At 47.6% G+C, this 23,655-nt stretch overlaps 1 protein-coding gene across 2 annotated transcripts in view; it reads right to left on the bottom strand.

Moving 5' to 3' along the window:
- Positions 1–23,655, bottom strand: part of Cdh13 (cadherin 13) — a 1,096,387-nt gene that overhangs the window by 488,570 nt on the left and 584,162 nt on the right. The window contains exon 5 of one of the 2 annotated variants that reach the window (XM_051169275.1): positions 18,730–18,882. The exons of the other annotated variant lie outside the window; for it this stretch is intronic. Coding sequence (XP_051025232.1) covers positions 18,730–18,882 — 153 coding nt within the window. The remainder of the gene's footprint in view (positions 1–18,729; positions 18,883–23,655) is intronic. 2 annotated transcript variants of the gene reach the window in all.

Below are 23,655 nucleotides of genomic sequence, written 5' to 3'. Positions count from 1 at the left end.
TCTTGACCACAGGGCACTGGCTGTTATTCGTCAGTGGCCCACAGCAAAGTGATGCTTTGACTGGCCTGAGTCTGCTGTGTCTAGACAGAGCTGCCGGCCAGGCTAGTCTTGGCTGGCTCGTGTGAGGTTGGATTTTAGGTGAGTTCCTCCTGTTCACTGACCAGAGTGACTCACTGTGTCTGAACTGGGTGGACAACCATGGCATATTCTTTCCTCTTAGGGGTTGGGAACTTGGGAGTGCAGCAGGGTAGCCCTGGCTCCAGTCCTCAGTGAGAACCCTAGTGGCCTTTCCTATAAGAAAACACTGCACATGCGTTGTTGTTATAGCTGCTGCTTGGGGCAGTCAGTGTGACCCGTGTGACTGCGGCGGTGGTGGGGGCTGGGGCGGGGGAGGGGTTTGGAAGCGTCTCTGTGGTTCCCCTGGACACCACCATGCATCTTTGCCTTGGGTTGTTGATTCTACTTGGCATTCATTCACTAGAGCAAATCGCTGACGCTGCTGACAGGATGCTGGGAAGCACTGCCCTCTTCGCCATACTCTTGAGTGCTTGCCAGGGACTATATACACTACTGCACCCCACATCAGCCGCTCCTCAGGTGTTTGTTGAATGAATTATAGGTCCTTTATTTATAAAGTACTGTGGCAACACAGTAAAACCCATCTAATGCGCGCAGCCTCAGCTTGCTCCGAGTTCACAAATCTAAAATAAACATTATCAGTCAAGGCAAAGCCAGAGACAAAATGCAGCCGCGAAGCAGGGAAATCACAAACAAATGAATGTGGAGAAAAGAATCATTGACGTACCCTATCCATGCAGGGAGCGTGACACATACATGTATGTTTCTAATTTGAGAGGCAGAAGTGTGGAGAGACTCTAGAATGTTCCCATCTAGAGATGGGAGGTGCATGGTCCCAGGAAAGCCTTTCCTACAAAGCTGGCATGCCCGTGTGGGAGAAACCTTCATAGCCAACAATGGACAATGTATTGACAATGGGAATGCTGCTCAGAAAAACTGAGCCCCTGGCCAGAGCCCAGCAGATGCAGAACTTGTGTAGCAGGTTGCTTACCCCAGCTGCTTGTCCTTCACACACGCTCAGGCTCCGTCACTAATGGGCCACAGTTCCAATCCATCAACTCTGTATCACTCTGCTCTGAGTTTCAGCCTAAACAGCAACTTCCAACACTCTTACTCCCTTCTGCTTTGTCTCCCACAGGCAAATACTGCCTGGAAGGCTTAAGGGAAGATTCCAGAAAAACAAAAAACAAAAAACAAAAAACAAAAACACAGTAAATTTTAAGTTGCCCATGCTATCTAGCTCTTTTGCTCTTGGGACATGGATCGTGCCTCTGCCCAATGTTTCCACTGTGTATATACTGCCCACCCATTAGTCACTCAGATAACTTGGTTATCAGATCTATCCTAGAACACCGTCATGCTTGTGGTTTCAAATAATCCGTACTTTACTTACTATTAGCTCTGGAGCATAAAAGTGGTGAATACTGGGGCCTGGGAGATGGCTACAGCATGGTAAGATACTGGGAGAGAGGAAGAGATGACCTCACACAAATTATCACAACCTGTGGTATACTGCTCTGTTTCATTATCGGTTATTGTAGTTAATTATTATGTCTAACTTAAAAGTGAAGCCTAGCACAGAGACGTCCATAAAGCAGAGCAGTACAGCACTTCTAAGGCTTGGCGCTATCTGTGGCTTCTGCCACCACTGAGAAGAGGGTCTGGAAATGCAAACCTTGTATGTGCAAGGGGAGGAGGCTGCTCTATTCCTTTTCTGCAACAACCCTGGTTTATCAATTTGAAGCTCAGCGACACCCAGATTGCTAACTGCTTGCCAGATCTGGGTGCTCGGAAAGGACCAAGCCATGCCTGAAGTCTGAGGCACTATTTAAGGATGGTACTTGGCAGCCAGCTCTAGACATAAAGTACCAGGGTTCAGGTCTTGGCTCTGCCACTTACTAAAAGTCACTGCCAGTGTGGTGTGAGATAATTAACCCCCGAAATGCCACAGTATCCATAATAGTCAAGCGAGGACAACAGCAGCATCCAACCCATTGGGTTCTATCAAGAAAGAGAACAGCGGTCTTGGTAGTGCGTGGCTCATGGTGATTGTTAAGCAAGCATCAGAAGTGTGGCAGGATGCCTCCCTCTGGGGCACAAGGGGGGGGGCAGAGCAGGTGGGGAGCAGTTAAAATGAGAACACCTTAGCCTTTACAGACAGATGTCAGCCTTTTCTTTCCTGCTACTTCTAGAGGCATCCTCAGACTCTGCAGCAGCAGTTTGCAGGAAGACAGTCCTCTAAAGCAACGTTTCTGGAGATGTTTACAAGCACTATGTCTGTTTCCTGGACACAAGCATTAACCAGTTTGTGGGACCGTCCCTTCTGCTGATCTAAGTCCCCGAGGTGGCCACAAATTTCACAACTGACCTTCGCTAGCTTGTCCTGCCTGAGTAACTAGTGAACTAGCTAGTGTGCGGGTACATGAGATGGGGAGGTGGAAATCAGGCGTTCCTTCTGTGGATAAACACGCCCACATCAGTCAGTCTTCCTGGCTTGGAATTCCAAAACCACAGAGAAAGCCTGCCAGTTACACAGCTAGAGACTAAGCCAGCATGGGGTCCTCAGCTCGGTGTGTGGCATGGGCAAACCCTCCTATAGCTGCTTCCCAGTATCTTTGGGTGTGTAATCTCTGTTTGGAAGGGGCTTTCTTCTCTCCCCTCATACAGCCATGACAAAGTACCCAGATGGTGGCTCACTAACTTCATCTCCTCCTCTCATTCATCTTTTTTATTTCTAACTTGAGTTGCTAAGTCACTGCTCCTCCCCACACTCCCTACAGTGATAACCTGCACCCACGTGGCTGTGGCTCTCAAGCTATGGAGGTATTCCTTTATTTCTCTTAAGAAGATGGGCTGGGCTGCTTAACAGCAAGCGTGGCAAGGGGGCTGTATAAAGGAGGTGGGGGGGGGGGTAAGGCATGAGCCCCAGTCCAGGTCTTGGCTTTGATGGCTTTTCTTTTTTATTTTGTTTAAAGACAAATGTTTCCTTTATTTCCTTCCTTTTTTCCTTCCTTCTTTCTTTCTTTCTTTTTAAAATATCTTTGATGGCTTTTCTTGAGCATGTCACAGAGCTGCTAATGAGGGCAGTTGGCCATGACAGGTTGTCCCTCAAGTTTAGAATCCATGATTCACTCTAAACTGAAACTCTGCTGTCAGGTCAGGTCAGAACAGGTTGCCCATTTCATTCGCAACTACAATAGAACAAAAGAAGACTGCCTGCCTCTACCACACCAGGACTAGGTCTCTATGACTGTGGCACCATGCTGGCTAGCTGTCCGCAGCAGCACATAATCAGAACGTGTACTGCGGGAGGCTAGATTTCTCAGCCAAGGGAGTTACATCCTCTAGCTGGGCTTGCTCAGGCTGGAGGTGGACACAGGCTGCCCACCTGACTCATGGAATGAGCCCAGTACTATGAGAGGACATTTAAGGCTTTTACACACACACACACACACACACACACACACACACACACACACACACACACACACACAACTATACCTGTACACATACACACTCATACATACGTACACCTGTGCACACACACACATACAAGCACACACATAAACATATACACACACAAGCATGCACACAGAGATGATTTGAATACACTGCTGTCCAAAAGACCAGAGCCTTCAGGTACCAGACAACAAATGCAGAAAGGTCTCCTCAACCAGGTCAACCTAGATCTGACCTAGAACCAACTGAAGACGGAGAGAGGACCCACACCTGCCAGCACCCATAGTCACAGCTGTTTTCCAGGTCTCGTGTCAAGAAGAGCCATCTCACAGACGTGAGCAGCCCACACTTTTACAGGCAAAGTCTGGTGTGTTCCTCAGCACATACCATTGGAAGGTAAAGATGGTCTTGGTAACTGGGACCCAAGGGGAGGAAGGCAAGCTCCAGTGAGGAAATGGATAGAGATAGTGACACAGGAGCCCCTGGCGCTGTGTCCTGTCCCTCTGTCCTCCTGTGAGGCTGAGCAGACACTTCATCTGCCCGAGCTTCTCATCAAAGTGTCAACGGACAAAACACTGCTCATTTGTCAGCATTAAAACGTACCCATGACGCTGTCGTTGTACAAGCTAGTTGCCCAGTATTGGCCGAACTCCATGCAGTGCATCTCCTCAGACACAGATTACTTTCCCTTTTTCTTTTTCTTGGAAACAGGGTCTCCCTACATCCCCTGGCTGTCCTGAAACTCACTACGTAAACCAGGCTGGCCTCAAAGTCATAGAGGCTCCCCCCCACCCCCCGCTCCCGCCTCTGCTTCCTGAGTGTTGGGTGTCAGGTGTATGCCATCATGGGCAACGTTTTTTTTGTTTTTTTTTGTTTTTTTGTTTTTTTCCTGTTTTTTAAAGTACGGAATATTTTTGCTTGAGCAAGTACCTCAGGTACGAGTCTTTGAACTATCTTTTGTGGTTTGTTTATTCTCCATATGGGAGCTAATGTGCACTACATGCATACAAACGCTCATAGAAGCCTGGCCTCCATTAGATTCCCCTGGAACTGGAGGCCCAGGTGGCTATGCGCTGCCATGTACGTGCAAAGAATTGAGCCCAGATCCTCTGTAAGGGCAGTAAGTGCTCACGACCACTGAGATCTTGCCAATGTTCGTTCTCATTGTGAGTTCTGAAGACGTGACCGTAGTTTTGAATTTCAAAGCAAGCAGAGAACTCTCGTGTGTTCGTATATGTGTACATATGAGCACGTATGTGTGGCTATGTGTGTGCTGTGGACGTCTCTCAGCACCTCCCAGCTCTCAGCTTTAGATAAATGGCTTGGAAACACTGTTCTATATTAACACCCGAGCCCTTCACGTAACCAGAGAAGTGAGTGTCCATACACTTCAGAGGCTGGAGCGCACGTCTACGGAGCTCAAAATAAGCACGTTTGAAATCACAAGTTAAATATCTGAAATGCATTTAAATGCAAATGATTTCTGAACTTATCACAAAAGCTATATAAAGTAGAAGGAGATTGAGCCGCAGTTGAACGGCAACAGCTCATGACTCATCACACAATATCCATTTGGAGATAGCTCCCTCTTTGCGTTTCACAGTGGGCCAGGTTGAAGATCTCAAAGGCAGTGAGCTATTAAAAAATAAAAAAGTACCTTTGAGCAAGGCGCATTCAAACATATATCCTCAGTACATGCATTAACACTTAAAATATAATCTGTGTAAGTGTGCCGTATAGCTGCAAATTGTGTTTCTGAATAATATCTACATAATTTTCAATAAACTCAGAGTAAATTATCTAGATCTCAGGCACCAGAGATAAATGGCCTTTGCTAGAATTAGTTTTCCCTCAGGAGTGAGGAGATGGAATCTATCTTCTGTAATGGGGAAAATTACAAAAAGAAAAAAAAAAATCACCTTGCAGAGTAAAAAAATGGGCATTGGCAAATGCTGCCTGGACATACTGCCATGCGCACATCTCATGTCAGAGGATACATGACATGGTTAGATGGTGTGCGCACTCAAGACGACAAGCTCATTGGTGGCTTTTATTTATTTGTTTTGGTTTTTCAAGACAGGGTTTCTCTGTATAGCCTTGGCTGCCCTGGACCAGGCTGGCGTCAAACTCACAGTGATCCTCCTGCCTCTGACTGCCCAGTGCTGGGATCAAAGGCATGCGTTACCATGCCTGGCTCCCAGTGGCTTTTGGGTGAGAGCCATGCTATAGCTTCTTGAGGTTCAGTCATCCCTTACCGTGAGAACTGTCCCGTGTGTCATAGGGTGTCTCAAAACAGTCTCTAACATGCACCCACTGGACATGGAGAACATCTACAATTCCACCACTCTGGCCAGTATATTCCAGACACCACCAGCTATACCCGGGCAGGCTGCCATTGCTCCCTGCTAAGAATGACCCGTCTACAGAGAGCAGCTTGCCTTTTGGTAGTGAGTGACAAATAAACTAGAGTGGGCTGGCCTTTTATCACCAGCTTCATAACCACCTTCCCGATGTATCCCCAAAACCCCAGTTTTCCCATGTGAAAAGCAGACAAAAATAACCTCCACCTTCGGGCTCTTAGGTTAGGGAAGAGGTTATGCAAGTATTCGGTTCATCCTCAGACCTCAGATTCCTCCAGTCTAGAACCAGCTCCCTGGCCTTATGGAAGGCTTTACACTGAAGCTCTGGCTTGGGAGCCCATGGAATCATATCCAAAGTAAGTGTACCAGGCCCTGTGTTGCTAGTTGCTGCTTGTATCATTTACCTTTTAGATTTTCCTCTTAAATTTATTTTTTATCAATTTCTTTGAGGACTTCATATAAAGCATTTTGGTCCCACTCATCCCAGCTTCCCCTTCAAGCCCTTCCAACCTCACCAGAGCAGGATCTCAGCTTCACAGACACCTGCAGCTGAGGCCCAGGGCCCTCTTTCCCACGGAAGCAGTAGCTTAGGGCTTGCTCTGGGTAGAACCCTACTTGTTGCTAGCCCTGAGTGCTCACACTCTGTGTACATTCCATGTAGTTTTCCCTGGATCTCTGGTGACCAGATGCCCCCGGGGCATCTGTGCTGAGGTGACTGCCTCAGGGTTGCTCTGAGTGCACATGGCTTTAAACCTAAAAAGCCCTATGCCCAGTCACCCCTCAACCTGCACCGTTTACAATGCACTTAGGAAACACTGAAGTGACTCCAGGCTTCGAGAAGAGCCCTGGGTGTTCCCACACTGGCAGGAAAAGGTCAGAGAACCTAGTTTAGCCATCGCCACCCCTGGTCCTCAGAAGGAAGAACCTACTTCCTTGTAGAATGTCCATTCTAGAAATAAAGCTCTTTTCATTTGAGACCCCAAACAGCCCTACCAATAGCCCCAGCCTCAAAGCAAAAACAAAACAAAACAAACCATGCCACTCCCACCCCAACCCCCGCCAAAAAAAAAAAACCACTGACCATGAGTGACTGAGACCTCAGTGGAGGCCATTGCTAGATTCTGCACTAATTAGAGAAAGAAGGCATACACAGTGTAGGGTGGACCGCTCACTCCCTCATGGTGACTGCTGTACAGGTTCTAACCCCAAGGGTTAGCCTTCTCAGGAGAAGGTCGGCCTCCACAGAGCAGCTGACTCCTCAGCATCTCTCGCAGGCAGTCAGTATGGACAGCCTGGTTTCATGAGATTTTCCTTACTAAGCATCATCAGGCAAGCCTCACTCAGTGTGCTTTTGCATGATTCAGAATACCAGGTATCCACCTCAGAATGGGGCTCTACCTGGTTCCACTTGCAAGAGGAGGAATGTGTATCGCGAGCCACTCCCTCCTGGTTCTAAGTCTTTTCTGGAGTCTCTCTAATGCAGTGCTGAGGGTGGGAGGAGGTGCACTTGGCAGAAAGGAGCTGGTTACAGCACTTACCTGCATCTTCAGAAGAAACCTAAAGAATATGGAAATGGCCTCTTGGTACCTCCCACCTCACTGTAAGGAATGATAAGCCTTCTTTATCGGGAAACATCTTCAAAGACATTCCAATCAAAGGAATCAACAGCAAACAGCTCTGCCCAACTCCTGCACACTAAAGTCAAAGTCTGGACTTCCAAAAGAGTATCTTTTTAGCCTGGAGATCCAGCCACACTAGCTGCAGGGGACCAGGCAACACATAAAACACTGGCGGCCCCTCCCCTGTGGGTCTAACAATAAAAGCCAGCCTTCTGGGGCTGAGCTCAGAAGAGGCGAAGACGTTTCTTTACTCTCGCAGGCAGTGGGTTTTCAACAAATGAATGCGTTCTTGAATTAATTTCTATTTCGTAGCAATTTGAACGTTATTGTTGACTTGCTCAAATAAATTGTATCATCCTGAAACACAAATTGGATGCATCTTCCTTCCTGAAAACCCCGGGAGACGGAGGCATCTCTTAGAATAAAAATCTGAGCTCCTATCTTACCTTGCAAGGCCTGTTTGATGAAACCCTCCCAGGTCTCTGCTGTTCAGCGTGTCATATCCTAGCTGGGGGTTGGGGTTAACCCTATCACATCCTATGTTCCCGGCTGGAAGAAGACACGTGTCACTCTGGCTTTGGAGTCCCAGAGACTCAAAACAGAATGGCCCCTGCAGAATCCTAAACTGGTCACAGGGGGTCTTATGCCTATAGTCGTCAACATGTGACCTCACCCCAAGAAGCATTTCATTGAATTAAATCCCTCAGAGCATGCACACCACGTCTTCTTCCCTCACCGTGGCTCCCTCCTTTCCCTGTCCTGAATCCCACCTCAACCTCATTGTTCATAGCTGTGTGCCCTTATCTGAGGTAACAAGACTCTCCAACAATCTTCCTGCCCTGGCTCCTGGCTTACTGCCTCTTTTTCTGTCTTGTTTTGCTTTAAATTCACAGTGTTTTATCACTAATCCTTCTCAACTTCTTTGAGTGTACGCTTAGCCCTCCTCGCCTCCTGAAGTCAGTTCTTGTAGCCGATCCTTGTCACATGCCAATTCAGTGCATGACAAAACCAGACTAAACTTTACCACATCAAGCGTAGGGTTTTACTGTGGTGGAACTGATCACAGTGTTCACTCAGGCCTCATAAATATCTGAGGGATTATACCTGGGCTATTCTCAGCCTCAGGGCTGAGTCCTGCAGGGAAGTGCTTTACTGCAGTCCTGAACACAGGACAAAACCGAGAGCAGTTGTCTCTAGCTGTAAGCCAGCAGCATGGAGACATGTGAGATAGCGAAGCAGTCTTGTAGTGATCCCTGTGGCCTACCCTCTGAGGGAGAACTCAGGGTCTGTCATCACCTTTTCCCATGGACATTTCACTGGAGGCTCAAGGTTGACCTGGCAAGGGTCTTTTGTCGTCATCATCAGCCTCCAAGCTGCAGGCCCACTTCCATTCCCACTCCTCTGAGACATGGGATCCCCCAAAGTCTAGCCCTTTTCATGCCACAGTGATGCAGATGCCCCTTCAGAGGGGTCCTCTCTCTAGCTGAGCTAACCTTTGACCCCGACCCCACAGCAGTACTGCTTAAGTTCAGATTCTTACCCAGTCTTTTTATATTGGTCTAAATGGCCTCAACTCCAGCCTAGGAGAATCTCTCATAAAAATAACGCCAGTCATTTCCTCCTTCCCCACAGGTTCTCAAATGCCCTTTCAGAGCAAGAAGAGTTCAAGATCACTGCCTTTATCTGGCCTCTTCTTCTGCTCCTCTCTTCCTAGTGCTCAGCTCAGGTCCCTGACCCAGCATTACAGAATCAAAATGGAAGACTCTTCATGCCAGTCAATGAAAGCAATAGTTGTCAACTGGGTAGTGGGAGCTGGGATTCAGGCTCTGTCTGCATATATGTGTAGGACCTAGTTCCGGTGGGATGGTCGCCTTACTTATTTTCTAGGGATGATTAAGTATCAATGACGTATTTTGAGGGATGGAGTCAGAGAAGTTGGGAAGTGACTTTGTTTTTCTTATTTGTGGACTGAGGGCGTAGGCAGTATGGCTCCAAGGCTCTTCCAGTTCTGATGTGTCCCAGGATGCCAGAATTTTGGATGGAGGTGTCCTGCAAAGGCAGCTCTGGAGTGGAAGAAAAGGTCCCAAGGGTAAGGAGCTTGAGGGCCTGAGTTCGAATCCCCAGAACCCATGTGGGGGTGTCTGTAACCCCAGTGTTCCTACAGTGAGGTGGAGATGGTAGGAGGTGGAGGTGGGAGAATCCTGGATCTTTATGGGCCAGCTCACCTGGTGTACACAATGATCGACACCCCAAGGTGTCCTCTGACTTCCATGGACTTGCCGTGTTGCACACGAGCCTCCTCCGGCAAATACACATACTCAGAAAACAAAACAGCAGCCATGACAAAGTCAATCACATCACAGCTGGGCAATGAAAGAGACCGTCAGGCCATCCTGGCCTGCATTTGATCTCTGAGCATGCATGGGGGTCCAGGGTACCTGCCAGGGTGCTGATGCACAAAGCCCAGGACAGAGGACAGAGAAGAGCTGAAGGACGCACATTCTCTCACCTGCCACCAGGAGAGCTGAGCCTCTTGCAGGACATTGCACTAATGAAATTCAGAAGAAATCTGTTTCCACAGCCCGGAGTGAGGAGGCAGCTTTGCTTAGTGAACCAAATACATAATAAGCCAGAAGCCTCTGGGTGGTCTAATCCAGGTGTGTGGTAGCTGCAGCGACAATACTGTTTAACCTCTCTATGCCTCAGTTTCACCAGCTGCATCCAGCAGATAAGGCCAGGCTGCAAAATGAATGCTCCGACGGGTGGGGAGCCACAGTGGAAAGGGTTTGATGGAGATGCTTGCAGGGCCTGGGGTGGGGAGAAGCCTCGGGTAAATCATGAATTACTTTTCCTTAAGCAGCCAAAGATAACCACCCATTTGTTTATCACGCCTTGTCTCTTGGCTGACTATTTCTTAAGTGCTACTTGTCTAAAGAGACTAAGAAAACAGTTTTCTTCAGTTATCAGCTGAGGGTCAGCAGTGGGAGAGAGGGGGTACAGGATGATTTCTCTGTTAGTACGTTAGAAACTGTTGAGTTACCTCATCTGGCAGCATCAACTCTGACAGGTGTCGCCCTTGTTCTTAACTCTGAGTACCGAGGTGTAATATTAACCTGGTGCTTCTTAAACATGGCTTCCCAGTGGCACAGCCTGAGTTTTATGAGCACACTGAAGCTTGGTCACAGTCCAAGACATTCTGACTTAATCTTTCGAATGTGGCTTGAGCCTGTGTAGTGGGGAGTTCAAAAGCTCCCCAGGGTGATTCTAATACCAGCAAAGTTTGAGAACTACAAATGCCACCTTGAAGGTCACAGATCTTTAAGGCGGAAATGCTGGCCCTACTGAACGCAGGCTGGCTTCCTCCTACTCAAAGTTATCGGCTGTATGAGCTTCAGTCCTCCGAAGATGCCTTCATCTCTGGGCCTGAAGTCGGCTTTCCGTGAAACAAGCAAATCCTCAGGCCTGCGGTGTTTCACAGTCATCTGATGTCTAGACAGCGATGGAGCAAAGAAACCTGGGACACGGCTGCCCTGCTTTCCGGAGCCCTTAAAGCAATAAAACATTGCAACTATATACGGCGCACGCATTGGGTAGAGGGGCTTTCTGATTGCAAATGGAAGCACCGATTATGACAAGTACAGCCAGAGAGGCACAGAATGGAACCCAGGAGGGACTGTATTGAAATGGGTTCCTAGGTCACTCTCACTGGGTGAATTAATGAAGCAAATAAGCTGTAGTGATTCAAATACTTAGGAAGAGAGAGAGAGAGAGAGAGTGTGTGTGTGTGTGTGTGTGTGTGTGTGTGTGTGTGTATGACTGTATGTCTGTGGGGGATAGTGTCTGTGTGTATGGGTGGGGTGTGTATGTGTGTGTTAATGTGTGTGTGTGTGTTAACGTGTGTACCTGTAGAATCTACAAGTCAATCTCAGTTGTTCCAGCTGTTCCTCAGGAGCCACACACCTTGTGTTGTGAGACAGCGTCTCTGGCTTGGATCTGGAAGTCATCAAGTATGCTAGGCTGGTTACCCAGGGAGCCCCCAAAGATCTACTTCTTTCTGTTTTTCTAGTGCTAAGGTGACAATCATGTGGCACCAGGCCTGTCTCTTTTTGTGGGGGCTGGAACTCACGCATCCCAGTGCTTCCAGCAGTAAGCACTTAAGCAACTGAGCCAGCTCCCCAGCCCAGAGCTGCCTTAGACCCATGTTCCAGAGGATGCTACTGCAGTGCTGGAAAGTGAGTTAAAACTCAACGCTCAGGACCTGTTTCAGTGTTTATGCCCCAGTAGATATGGGCTGAAACATCTAACTAGTTCCCAGGTAAGGATGCTGGTTGGGGACACACTTTGATGGCTTCCCTGATAAGTGAGCCTGCCAGCAGAGCCTCTTGAACATTTACCCGTTTAACTGCTAGCTGGGCCCTAGGATCCACTTTCACCTCTATTTCACCTGCGTGGGGCTTAAGCTATTAAGCTGGCAGGTGGTAGGTGGCTCCCAGTGGCAGATACTGGCTGAGCACACACTCGGTGGCTCCCAATGGCAGACACTGTCTCCTTTCCCACCCCACTTCACGCCATCAGAGGATGGTGCTGTGATCATTCTAATTCTAGGACAGAAGAAACAGGGACTAGGCTAAGGTACAAATAATGCCCAAAGAGAGACGAGACTGCGATGCACATGAGAATACCCAACTGTTCTGCACCCACAAAAACGGAAATTTCACATGGTTCATCCAAAAAGCAGAGTCAAAACTGGAAGCTTGGTGGGTCTGCCTTGAAAGCTCAGGCCTGAGGATGAACCAGGCTGGTCCCTAACACGTGTCAGGTGTATCACTCAGGCATAGCGTGAGCATCATTATAAACAAGAGAGCATCCTAAATAACTGTCTAGCCTGGAGGTATCTGCACCTCCCAAATGTCTCATGGTCATAGATTTTAAGATAGGTCTGTTTCCAAATGGAAGCAGCCGTTTTCACATTCAGATATCTCTTACTGAATTGTCTTAGAGCCATGCATTGGTTGGAAATGAGGCAGAGGGCAAGACTGAAGGAAGACATACAAGCAAGGAAACCTGAGCGGTGGGAGTATTCCAATGTTATGGACACGTCCTCAGCCACAGGCTCAAAAATCTGAGCAAGAACTTGGCTCAAAGGAGAATAAGTTACCTAGGAGAAAATGTGGGTATATGCTTGATGCTTGATCCTTCTATGTCCCGATGCCCTGGTGGTCTGAATGAGAATGGTCCCAAATAGACTCATATATTTGAATACTTGGCCCCTGGTTGGAGGAACTGTTGGGAGGAGGCGTGGCCTTAATTGGAGGAGGTGAGGTGTATCACTGGGAGTGGTGGAAGTTTCAAAAGACTTCGGCCATTCCCAGTGTTGCTCTCTGCCTCCTGCTTGTGGATCAAGATGTGAGCTTTCAGCCGCTCCTGTTGCCGTGCCTTTGCTCCACCACCATGGATGGACTCCAACCCCCTGAAACCATAAGCCCAATTAAAAGCTTTCTTTCATAAGTTGCCTTAGTCATTGTATTTTGTTATAGCAGCAGACGAGTAACTAAGACAGAGATCAAGAGCCCAGGGGCCCCTGTTGCTTGGGCTATAGGCGTAGTGCAACTCATTGTCAGAATTACCCAGGAGTCTCATCTCTAGGTTCACGTGCAAGGGTGTTTCTGAAGACTCTGAGAAGGGAAGACCCATCTTGATGCGGGAGTCACCAGCCCACGGGCTGGGATCCAGAACTCAGTCGAGTGAGCTGAGCAGGTGCATCTCTCTCTCTGCTTCTTAACTGTGGATGCAATGTGTCCGGAGCCTCATGCTCACACAGCAATGCTTTGCCCAGTGTGATAGAACTTATCTCCTCAAACTATGAGTCAAAATAACCCTTCTCTACATTGCCTTTGTCAGGCATTTTGCCCCAGCAATGAGGAAAGCCACTCAAAGAAGCATCAAGCTCATATGTGTGATACTAAATGAGATAATCATAAGTATTTATCGTGGACCCTGGCATGCCGTAAATGTTCATGAAATGTTGGTGCCAACATCAGTATAACACCACGTCTTGGGAACCCCTTTGGTTTTCATCCAACATGTTTATTATCTTTACTGATAATAAATAAGATAATAAACATTCTTTATAGGTTCATATATGCCAAGGACTATAATGGTTTGCATGTGCAATGTCCCCCACAGGCTTGTATGTTTAAACCCTTGGTCCCCAGCTGGTGGTGCTGCTTGGGGGTGGGAGGTGGAGGGGGTTATAGAGTTTTTTTAGGAGGTAGAGCCTTGCTGGAGGAAGTAGGACACTGGTAGCAAGCCTTGAGGTTTCATAGCCCAGCCCCACTTGCTATTTTCTTCCTAGTTCCTGACTGGGCACTGCAGCCAGCCTACCTCCTGGGACCCTCCTGCCCGAGGCCATGCTTTCCCCACCCTGATGGAATGAGTCCCTCAAACTGTAAGCCAGAACAAACCCTTTTACCCTTAAGTTGCTTCTTGTAATGTTTTTGTTGTTGTTGTTGCAGCAACAAAGAAAGTAACTGATACAAGGTCACAGTAGGTAGTCAGGAACACAGTAGGTACACAGGAAAGTTAGTTCCCATTTTTCTTCTAAAGTTTCCCTCTTCTCCCACTGAACTCCTACTGCTAGATCAGGGTGACATGTGCCCTAGCCCCTGTCTACCATGCCTTCTGTCTTGCCTCAGACCCCCTATAGGGACCATTGCAACCCTCTGCCAGGACCCCCACTTGCCTGACTGACTCTGTGTCCCCCTCCATTCCTGTCCTCTCTTATTGACAAATTTGCAGCCAGCAGATTCCATTCACAGCAAGAGAGAGAATCATTACCACCCGCTAATATTTTTATAGAATTTCATAAACTTGGTCATTCATGAATCATTTACAGTACTTTATTCCAATGGAGAGTTCACAAATCACTCAAATACTGGCAAAATGCATAATAATGAGTGATATTTCAGGAGGCTTTGCATTAATATGTCAGCTCCCAGTACTGTAAGAGCTAAATCATCGTGCCAGGTACCACTTCAGGTCAGAACCGCAGGAAGCCCTTCTGGGTCCTGGGGCAGGGGATTATGGTAGGGTGGCTGTAAGTCATGGAACAGAATGAGACTTAAGAAGCCATTGATTACACAGCTTGTCAGACCCTCGCTCAGCCCAGCTAAGATAGGTTCTAGCAAAGAGGCTAAGGAATCTCGATCCGATGTTGAAATCTACTTAGAGGAAGATAGAAGCAAGGCTTTGGAGCTGTTGTGAAACGGGCACGGATTCTGAAACTAAGAAGCACGTTGGCTGTGAGTCCTTGAAAAAGTTGGTAACACCTGTTTCCTTCTTTCTTCTTCCTTCCATTTCTCCCTCCCTCTCCCACCCTCCTTCCCCTCCCTTCGCTCTCTTTTAGTTCTTCTCTATCCTTCTCCCTCCCTCCTTACTTTATCTTTCCTTTTCTCAGCATTTCCTTCTTCATCCGTCCCTCTGTCCTCCCATTCATCCTCCCCCACCTTCCTTTCTTCTGACTGAACAGGGTGCACACAAGCTAGGCTGGTCTACTACTGGTCTGTGTCTCCAGCCCTCTTTCTATGCTGGGATTTGAGACAGGATCTTATTGGATTGTGCAGCCTGGTTTTGAATTCACTCTTTAAGGCTAACTAGCCTTCAGCCTGTGATCCTCCTGCCTCAGCCTCCTGGGCACCTAGGATGACAGGAGGCCTGCTCTGCTCCTTGTTGCTGGCAACTCTTTCTTCTTCTGTCTCTTGTGTGAGAGAGGTAAGAGTGTGTGCATGAAGAGGTTCCAAGCTGTCTGCTCTTCAGTGTTTTAAAATGGTAGCTTTTAATACCGGTGTTCATTTAGGGTCAAGGACAACTGTATCTCGTTTCATCAGGCCCAGAGGCTTCCGCCAGAGTGCCTCCTGGTTGGATTTAGGGGTAACTGTTGGCACATAGGCCTGTGCTCGCACAGGAACAGTGTTATTTAACTCCAAAACAAACAACAGCTACATGAGAGCAATTACCATGTCAACACACACCCACGCACTTTCTGCTTTGGAAGCTTGGGCGAGGAAAAGCGAAAGCCTAGCGACGTGCAGACCTAGGATGCGTGCTTTGAAGAAGTCACCCAGTCCCCAACCACACTCAATGCCACAACTAGAATAGATCTGGCCTCAATCTCCAAGCCAGAAAGTTATTTCCCAAGGGAGTTTGGAATGGATGGGAGATACACAATCTCTGTGTCTAAAGAGATTCTCACGACAGTCACCTGGTTCCTCTTGAAGGACAGAAGGAAACAGAAGGAAATTGAAGGGTACAGCTGAAGTGTGGGGCGACAGGGCATGAGAACCCAGGTTTCCCAGGCTGCGTAAAGCAAAGTTCCTTAAGACACAAAGGTGACAGCTTTGGCATCCTTCCATCCTCATCCTCCTGGGACCAAAGCCCATGACGCTCAGTGGCATGGGACCTGTTGGTGGTAGGTGTGGGACCTACAACACACCACATGGCTATGATAGAACCCAGAAGTTCTGGAGTTCCCAAAACAACTAAACCAAGGGACATGGCTGACCTGACTCTGCCTGATGACCTGAGCCCCAGAGGCTGCTGTGACTGTCCCCAAAAGTCTTCTGCCTCCATGGAGCCTTCTAGCTGCTCTTGGAGATTAAGACTACTGTCACCTAAGGAGAAATCTTACCATGAGGTGGGCCAAGTATGTGGTACCCAGAGTCTTTTCCTGGATATTAAAGGCTCTGAGCAGGGTGATACTCTCTAAACTAACCCTAGATCCCACAAATATCAGATAGGGTCATGTGGCCTTTATCTCCTACTTATAAGTGTCTGCGGGAAGCAACTCAAAAGTCACTTTACCAACCCTCATCCCCCAGGTCTCACAAGCTCAGCTTCTGGGGAGCAGGCACTCCTGGGTAGCTTTCTTTTCCACCATTTAATATCCCCCGTCTCTTTACCCCATGGGAAGAGTCCAGATCAGGGTAAATCATCCCTGAAGATTTACCCCAAGTCTCTTTGATACTTCATGGAGGAGCAGCGACACCAGGAATCCTGGTTTAGTGTTACAATGGAGGGAAACCTTGCATTTGCCGGATGTCAACAGGCCAAATGAGTTAGAAAACGGTAGAGTTTAAACCGTTCAAGAAAAATGACATTCAAGAAAACGATGCTCAAGGAAACGCTGTTCAAGAGTAACTCTGATTTAGGAGAACTGGCTAAGTGCTGGGCATCGTGCCAAGTGTTTGCAGAAAGAAACCCGTTTTGCCTTGTATGGAGAGGCTCTTACTACACTTTGCGCATTGTGGAAAAATAACAGCAAGATGAGAGAGGGTGAGTGGGTTGTCCTAGCTCACATAGAAAGCATGGCTGTTGAGATCTGGATAACAGGAGTTTTGTTTGTTTGTTTCTTTGTTTGTTTCCTTTTTTGATCCTTGAACTCTTTGCCACTGAGCTCAGAAGTTAGCAAGTTCACTATACCCTGCCTCAGTCCCTTGGTTCTGAGACTTCACAGATACTCCATGACAGGTGTAGGGAGAGAAGACGGCACCTATCCACGGTCTGCTGTTCTGTCCCCTCTCACAGACACCGGCCAACTCATCCTTGGTCATTGTCATAGCCAGTGACTCCTGTGGGACTAGCATCAAAGTTTTACAGCCGCCATCCTTGCACTTGGTGCAAACAGCTCATCTGTGGTACGCACTGACTGGGGCTTTCCCCTGCTCAGAAAAGGCTCAGGAAGCCCCTGACAAGACTTCTAAGGGGGGACCAGGACGCATCTATCTTCCTGTGACCCCACAACACAACACGTGGCCAGCAGCAGTGGCCACCCATGACCATAGCCTGACAGCTCATTGCTGAAATTCGCAGTGAAAAACGGTAGGTGGGCATGAGAGCCAACACAACCGCCAACACCAATTTCTTCCCTCTCCCTCTTCCTTCTCCTCAGCTTCCTCCTTCCTTTTCCTTTGTACATAATTTTAATCAATGGAACCATGCGTATATATAACACTGACAAAAGAGCACAGACTAAGGAGAAGCCTACCAAGATTAAAATCTCACAAATCAAAAGATATTTCTTCATTAGAAATAAGGCAGTAATATAATTTACTTACAAACTGTTGTGAGAATTGAATTATGTGAAACAAATTACACGCTTAAAACAAGCCCGTTTTACAGAGGGTCGACGGTTGGCACAGCTGCTACATAGCGATAGCATTGACACTACATGTTCCCAAGGAGATGTCCATACTAAGCATAGATGTCTTTTTCTGCATTTGTTTTTTTGGTCCACATTTCCTAGATTTTTCTTTTACTGTAGCTCTAAAGGCACAGTCGTCCTGACGCATGCACATACTGCATGACAAGGACCCCAACTGTGTTTGTCTTCTGTTTCTCATCTTGAATATTCCCATGTAGTTTTTACATTATACTTCTTCAGAGACATTTTAAAGATTTTCAACTTCTCTGTGTGTGTTCGTGTGCATGCATGTGCATGGATGTGCCTGTATGTGTGTGTGTGCACACACGCGTGCATGCACGAGTGCATATGCGCGTATACATGTGTGTACGCCTGTGACAGTCAGAAGAGGGCATCTGACCCCCTGCAGTTGCAGTGACGGGTGGTTGCAAGCTGCTCGACATGGGTGCTGGCAACTAAAACTCAGCTCTTAGAAGAGCAGCAAGTGCTCTGTGCCACCGAACGACGCCTCCCAGTCCACACCCGGATAGATACTTTCAGTGCTGCAGGGAGTTGCCTTCCCATCCACTCTGATGCAAGCACCCCTGCACTGCTCACTATTCAGCAATGTTCCACTCTGAGGAACATGGCCTACATTGTACAAAACGGCACCAACTCCTGCACATCTTATCAGGATAAACATCTAAAAGTAGGATTACCTTGTCGGAGACTTTGCATATATCACTGGTAGCGAGAACACCGGTCTCTGAAAGCCAGGCTTGGCCTCAGGGTTTTGACCTCCTCTGAGATGCCTCTCGTATCACTCTCATTGGTTTCTACACCCCAAAGTCTGGCACAGGCCTGTTGATGAGCTAGAAGGCCCCTCACTGTTACTCTCCACGTTTGTTCTCATAGAAGCACCTCGAGCCACACTTTTGTGGGTTTGATGAGGCACAGAGATAATTGGCTCAGTGGGAAGAAACCACTCTGAAATCCACATCTTTACGCTCAGGGTGAGCAGATACCCGGTACTTACTTGATAAGTAGCGATCGTTTCTCTGTCCAGGGTCCGTGTCACGGAGACGCTGCCCGTGTTCTCATTGATTCTGAAAATTCCTTTGGGCTCTTGATCCACTCCCTTCCCACTGAGCCGGAACTTGGACCCTTCAGGTCTGTCACTATCGACTACCTGGTCGGAGAAAGAGAGTGACATTTAAGACTATCTGAAAGACACAGAGAAAGCCCATCACAGGCACCCCTTGGTGACCAGCCCACTAATCTCAGGTGCAAGCACAAAGCTGCCTGATAAACGAGGATGGGCCAAAACACAGCCTTGCCCAAAATAGCAATACTGAAGAGACCTAGGGTAATGGAGCAAGGAAGGTGATGTCGCCGGGATGTGCACATTGTTAATGGAGGAAGATTTATTTTTCTCTGCAAGCAAGGCCAAGTGCCAGTAGATGCTGCTTATCCATCAGTCATACACTAGGCAGGCACTGAACAAGGTTTACCCCTTGGTCACTTGTACCCCCTGCCCCACTGCTCCCCCAGGTGACAGACTCTTGCTGAAAGAATGTCTTGTACCAGCTTTCTTTACACTTCAAATAGTACTGGGGGTGAGACACTTTTTTTTTAAATTTAATGGATAGAACCACAGAGGTGCAATATTAAGCAAGCTGGCTCTTGGGCATGAAAATGAGATTCAAAGCCATATTGTCCACATTTGCACACAACGCTGTGCAGCACTGCTCTTTGTAGTTGTTGGCCTTGGCCTGACACCTGAAGACCAAGTTCAGAAGTTAAAAAACAGAGGGGACCATTTCTGAGCATAAGAAATAGTAAAGGCAGAAACAGCAGACAGGAGAGGGAGCACCTAGAAGATTCTAGAAATGGCAAGTGGAGAGTACACTCTGAGTGGAGCAGAGTAGAGGGAATGTAAGGGTCAAAATACGGAGGTCAAAATATGGCATGTGAAGCTGTGCAGTTAAGAAGGAAACTGACATTTGTACAAGCTAGCTCCGAGTCACTGAGGTACCATGTCTGTCCATATCTTATGTCACTATCTTATCAGAGTTGCCATTGTTAATTTGGTTATAACAAAAACAGTTTAAAGGCCGAGGACATTGTAGATAACGGGAAGGCACAGATAAAAGAAAGATGATGTGTACCCAGCTGTAACTACTTCACAAATGAACAGGTGTCTATTTAAAGTAGGTGCCCTCCAGGGGCTGTGCGGCAAGTACCAAGCCTGCAATTCTGCATGCAGGCACCAGGTGGCAGTAGTGCCTAAGGCAGCATGAACATCCTGGTTGGTTACATGGCAGGACCAATCAAAACAATTCGTAAGTCAGGTAGACTTTGTTGCATTTTTTATTTTTATCATTTTTAAATGTTCTTTACTGAAATATACTTAAGGTTTTAATTAGACACCAATTATCTCTGTTTGGGTTTTTAAGATTAATGGAAAATAGGATCATTAATGAGAAGATGTGGGATACATTTTGATGAAAAGACATATTAATCCTGATTTCACGGAGTTAACCCATCTCATGTCCTTTCCTGAAGTCCCATCCCCCGCTTAGGGGCTTTAAAAGGTCAGAGATCCACAACTTCTTGGGCTTCTGGTTGAGGCTAGGATCCACTATATTGCCCAGCTGGGATGGGCAAATACATGCCTGTCTTTTTGTAAACATGTCACAACTAGATCTTCAAACATAGTTCTTTGCCTCTATGGCTCCCAATTTCCTCAGGTACAAAAATGGGTACATCACTATTTACCGTATTTCTCAGACCATAAGACGCACCTCCCCCTACTTTTGGGGTAAGTGACCCCTTTGTTGATGCCCAATGAACAGCAAAAGTGGGGGGGAGGGATTAGGGTATGTCTTATGGTCCAATTGCTGTCCATCAGGCATCAACAAAGAGGTCACTTACCCCAAAAGTAGGGGCAGGGGAGGTACATCTTATGGTATGAAAAATATGGTAGTTCTGCAAAATGGGTACATCACCCTTTAATTCCAGGGGGTAGGGAGTGAGGATGGAGGATGAGCTCTTAAAGAGACAGTACAGCTGGGTTTGGTGGCCCAGGCTTATAATCACAGCTACTCAGGAGGCTGAGGCAGGAGGATCTCAAGTTCAAAGTCTGAGCTCCACAGTGATTGATTTAAAGACACCTTTAGGATCTTGGTGAGACGCTGTCACAAAATATAAGTTTAAAAAGAGGGCTACGGATGTTGGTGAGGTGGCCAGGTTGTGAGAATGGGAAAACTGGCTCTGCCACTTGGCTGGGCAAAGCCAGAGAGCTGGCCCTGGTGGCATGGGCGCAGGAGAGCTGGTAAGCTGACCAACTTAGCTTCTACCTAGGCCCAGATCTAGGGCTTTGAGATGGCCCACCCACCCCAACATCCACCCCATCTATGAACTGGATGTGTGAAGTGGCCAGTCCTGTAGATCCCAAAGGTGCAGGATCTCCATTACACAGGGCAACAACAGGATATCTGAGAGGAGTCCCAGTGAGGATCCAGTATTGATGGTGTAGCAGAATCCAGAGGCCTCAGACCAGACCAACGACTCATTGTAGTCAACATTTGCAAGTAAATATGTGTGGACAAAAGGGTATACTGTGACACACTGCAGCTTCCATGGTGATAAGATACATACATACACACACACACACACACACACACACACACACACACACACACACACACACTCACACACATATATGTATCATATGTAGTATATTTTTATTTTTGTCCTTTTTTTGGTGGGGAGGTTATTGTAAGGGCAGAGGGTATATATGAAGGGATGAGATGAGTGGGGTTGGGGTGCATGATGTGAAATGCACAAAGAATCAATAAAAAAAATTTTAAAAGAGGGCTAGGGATATATAAAGTCCTTGCCTAACAAGCCTGAGGCCTTAGGTTCAGTCCTCAGTACAAACCCAAAACTACACAGCATAAATGAAGCACACAGACTGAGCCTGATAAATCAGAGCGAACCGCTGCAATTCCAATAGCAATAATTGCAAAAAAAAATTACACTGTTGCTCATGGGTGAGATGGATCCCTCCAGGCATAAAAAGCATCTTAGCCACAATATAAAATTAAATCCATTTCTAAGGGAGCAGACTGACTTGTTTTGTTTTGTTTTGTTTTGGAGACAAGCATTTCTCTGTGTAGCTCTGGCTGTCCTAGACTCACTTTGTAGACCAGGTTGGCCTCAAACTCACAGAGATCTGCTTGCCTCTGCCTCCCCCAGTGCTGGGATTACAGGTGTGCATCACCATGCCTGGCTAATTTCTTCTTCCTCTTCCTTTTCTTCTTCTTTGTCTTCCTCTTTGTTTTCATCTTCTTCCTCTTCCTCCTCTTCCTCCTCCTCCTTCTACAAAGTAAATTCACAGACTTCTCTGATTCTGGAAGTGATGGTCTTACCAAGGTAGATAGGGACAGCTGGGCCACTTGGATGCTCCCCATTTATATTATATTTTTCCCTAATGTGCATTCATCACTCCCCTTGACTTCTGCCCTTCAGCACACCCAGGACAGGTCCTGTTAACCCAGAAGAAGAACATCATGTCCTACAACACCTGGGGAGTAGCCCCTTCTGCGGTGGAGCCCTGTTTCCCTGGGCCTGCCACACAGGCTGGAGGCCGAGGGTCTACCAGGAAGGACCTTCTCTGCTCTCTGTTCTCTTCCCCAGCCTCTTTTGTTCAGAGAGGGTGGGGACACAGAACGTTCTGGAAGAAGCAAAGCTGAATGTGCCTCCTGGAGCAGACTGCTCCACAGCAAGCTGACCTCTAGACTTGGAAACTCTCCTGGGGAGACTTTTCCTTGAACCAATGAGGTCAGCAGCACTGCTTCCCTCTCTCTCAGAGAGCATGAACCACTTGACCTTATGGAGGCAGAGTTTCCAGAGAGAGAGGGCCCTGTTTAATGAGAGGCTGCTGCTGGATCAAAAGACTTACTCTCCAGGGGCAGAGCAAACCTCCAATGCTGGGCCTCAGATTGTTCAGCTCTCTCTCTCTCTTTTTCCCTCCCTCCCCTCTTTTCTCTCCCCTTCTTTTCCCTCTTCTGTTTTTTTAAGACGAGGTTTCTCTGTGTAGCCTTGACTGTCCTGGACTCGCTTTGCAAACCAGGCTGGCCTCGAATTCACAGAGATCCACCTGCCTCCTTGAAGTGCTAGGATTACAGGCATGCACCATTGTGCCTGGTTTAGAATGTCATTTTTTTTTTTAAATCTATGCGTGGAGCCTGCCTCTAGCCCTCAGAGTTGCCTGTGTTGAATGAACACCCACAGCCTAGTATGGTGTCCCCAGAGTTCTGAGCCACAAGGGACACCTGCCCACACGGAGGGTTGCCTTCGATGCATAGGAGCTTCTCTTGAGCTGTGGTTCCTGCCAGTATCAGCATGTCCTGGAGGAGGGGATATGAGAGTCTCCAGGCCTTCTGCCCTCAACCCCTGGCTGCCTGTTTTGCTCCCTACTGACTCTGCTACATACTCAAGCTTGAGGCCCAAGCAGCATCCTGCATCCTCTGGCTCACACATTCTGCCTGAAGTCAGTTCCCGCGACTGCCTTTTGGAGCCTTCTTCTTTTGAAGGCGAGGCAGGTCTCTTTGTCACCTTCTGTCTTAAACGTAATGCCAGCAGAGATTCTTCAAGCCTGCTTTCCAGAAGCCCAGCGAGGCAGAGTGGGTGTGTCTCTGAGGAGGCACAGCCCAACTCCACCTGTGCCAAGGGGCTTAAGAAGGAAGGAAGAAAGGAAGGAAGGAAGGAAGGAAGGAAGGAAGGAAGGAAGGAAGGAAGGAAAGAAGATTCTTTAGGTTTTAAAGCCAGTTTAGCATTTCTGTTGCGCTACATGCCCTGGGATCCTAATCTGTCTTCGCTGATACACTGATGAGAAAGTTCAGGGCCCTGACCTCAGTTGTGAAGCAATTCCCCCTAGGTTAAGTACTGCATGTTA

This window comes from Acomys russatus, chromosome 26, assembly GCF_903995435.1.
Source record: "Acomys russatus chromosome 26, mAcoRus1.1, whole genome shotgun sequence".
NCBI lineage: Eukaryota > Metazoa > Chordata > Mammalia > Rodentia > Muridae > Acomys > Acomys russatus.
Note: the sequence above shows the minus strand (reverse complement) of the source record. Positions and strands in the feature narration are given on the sequence as shown.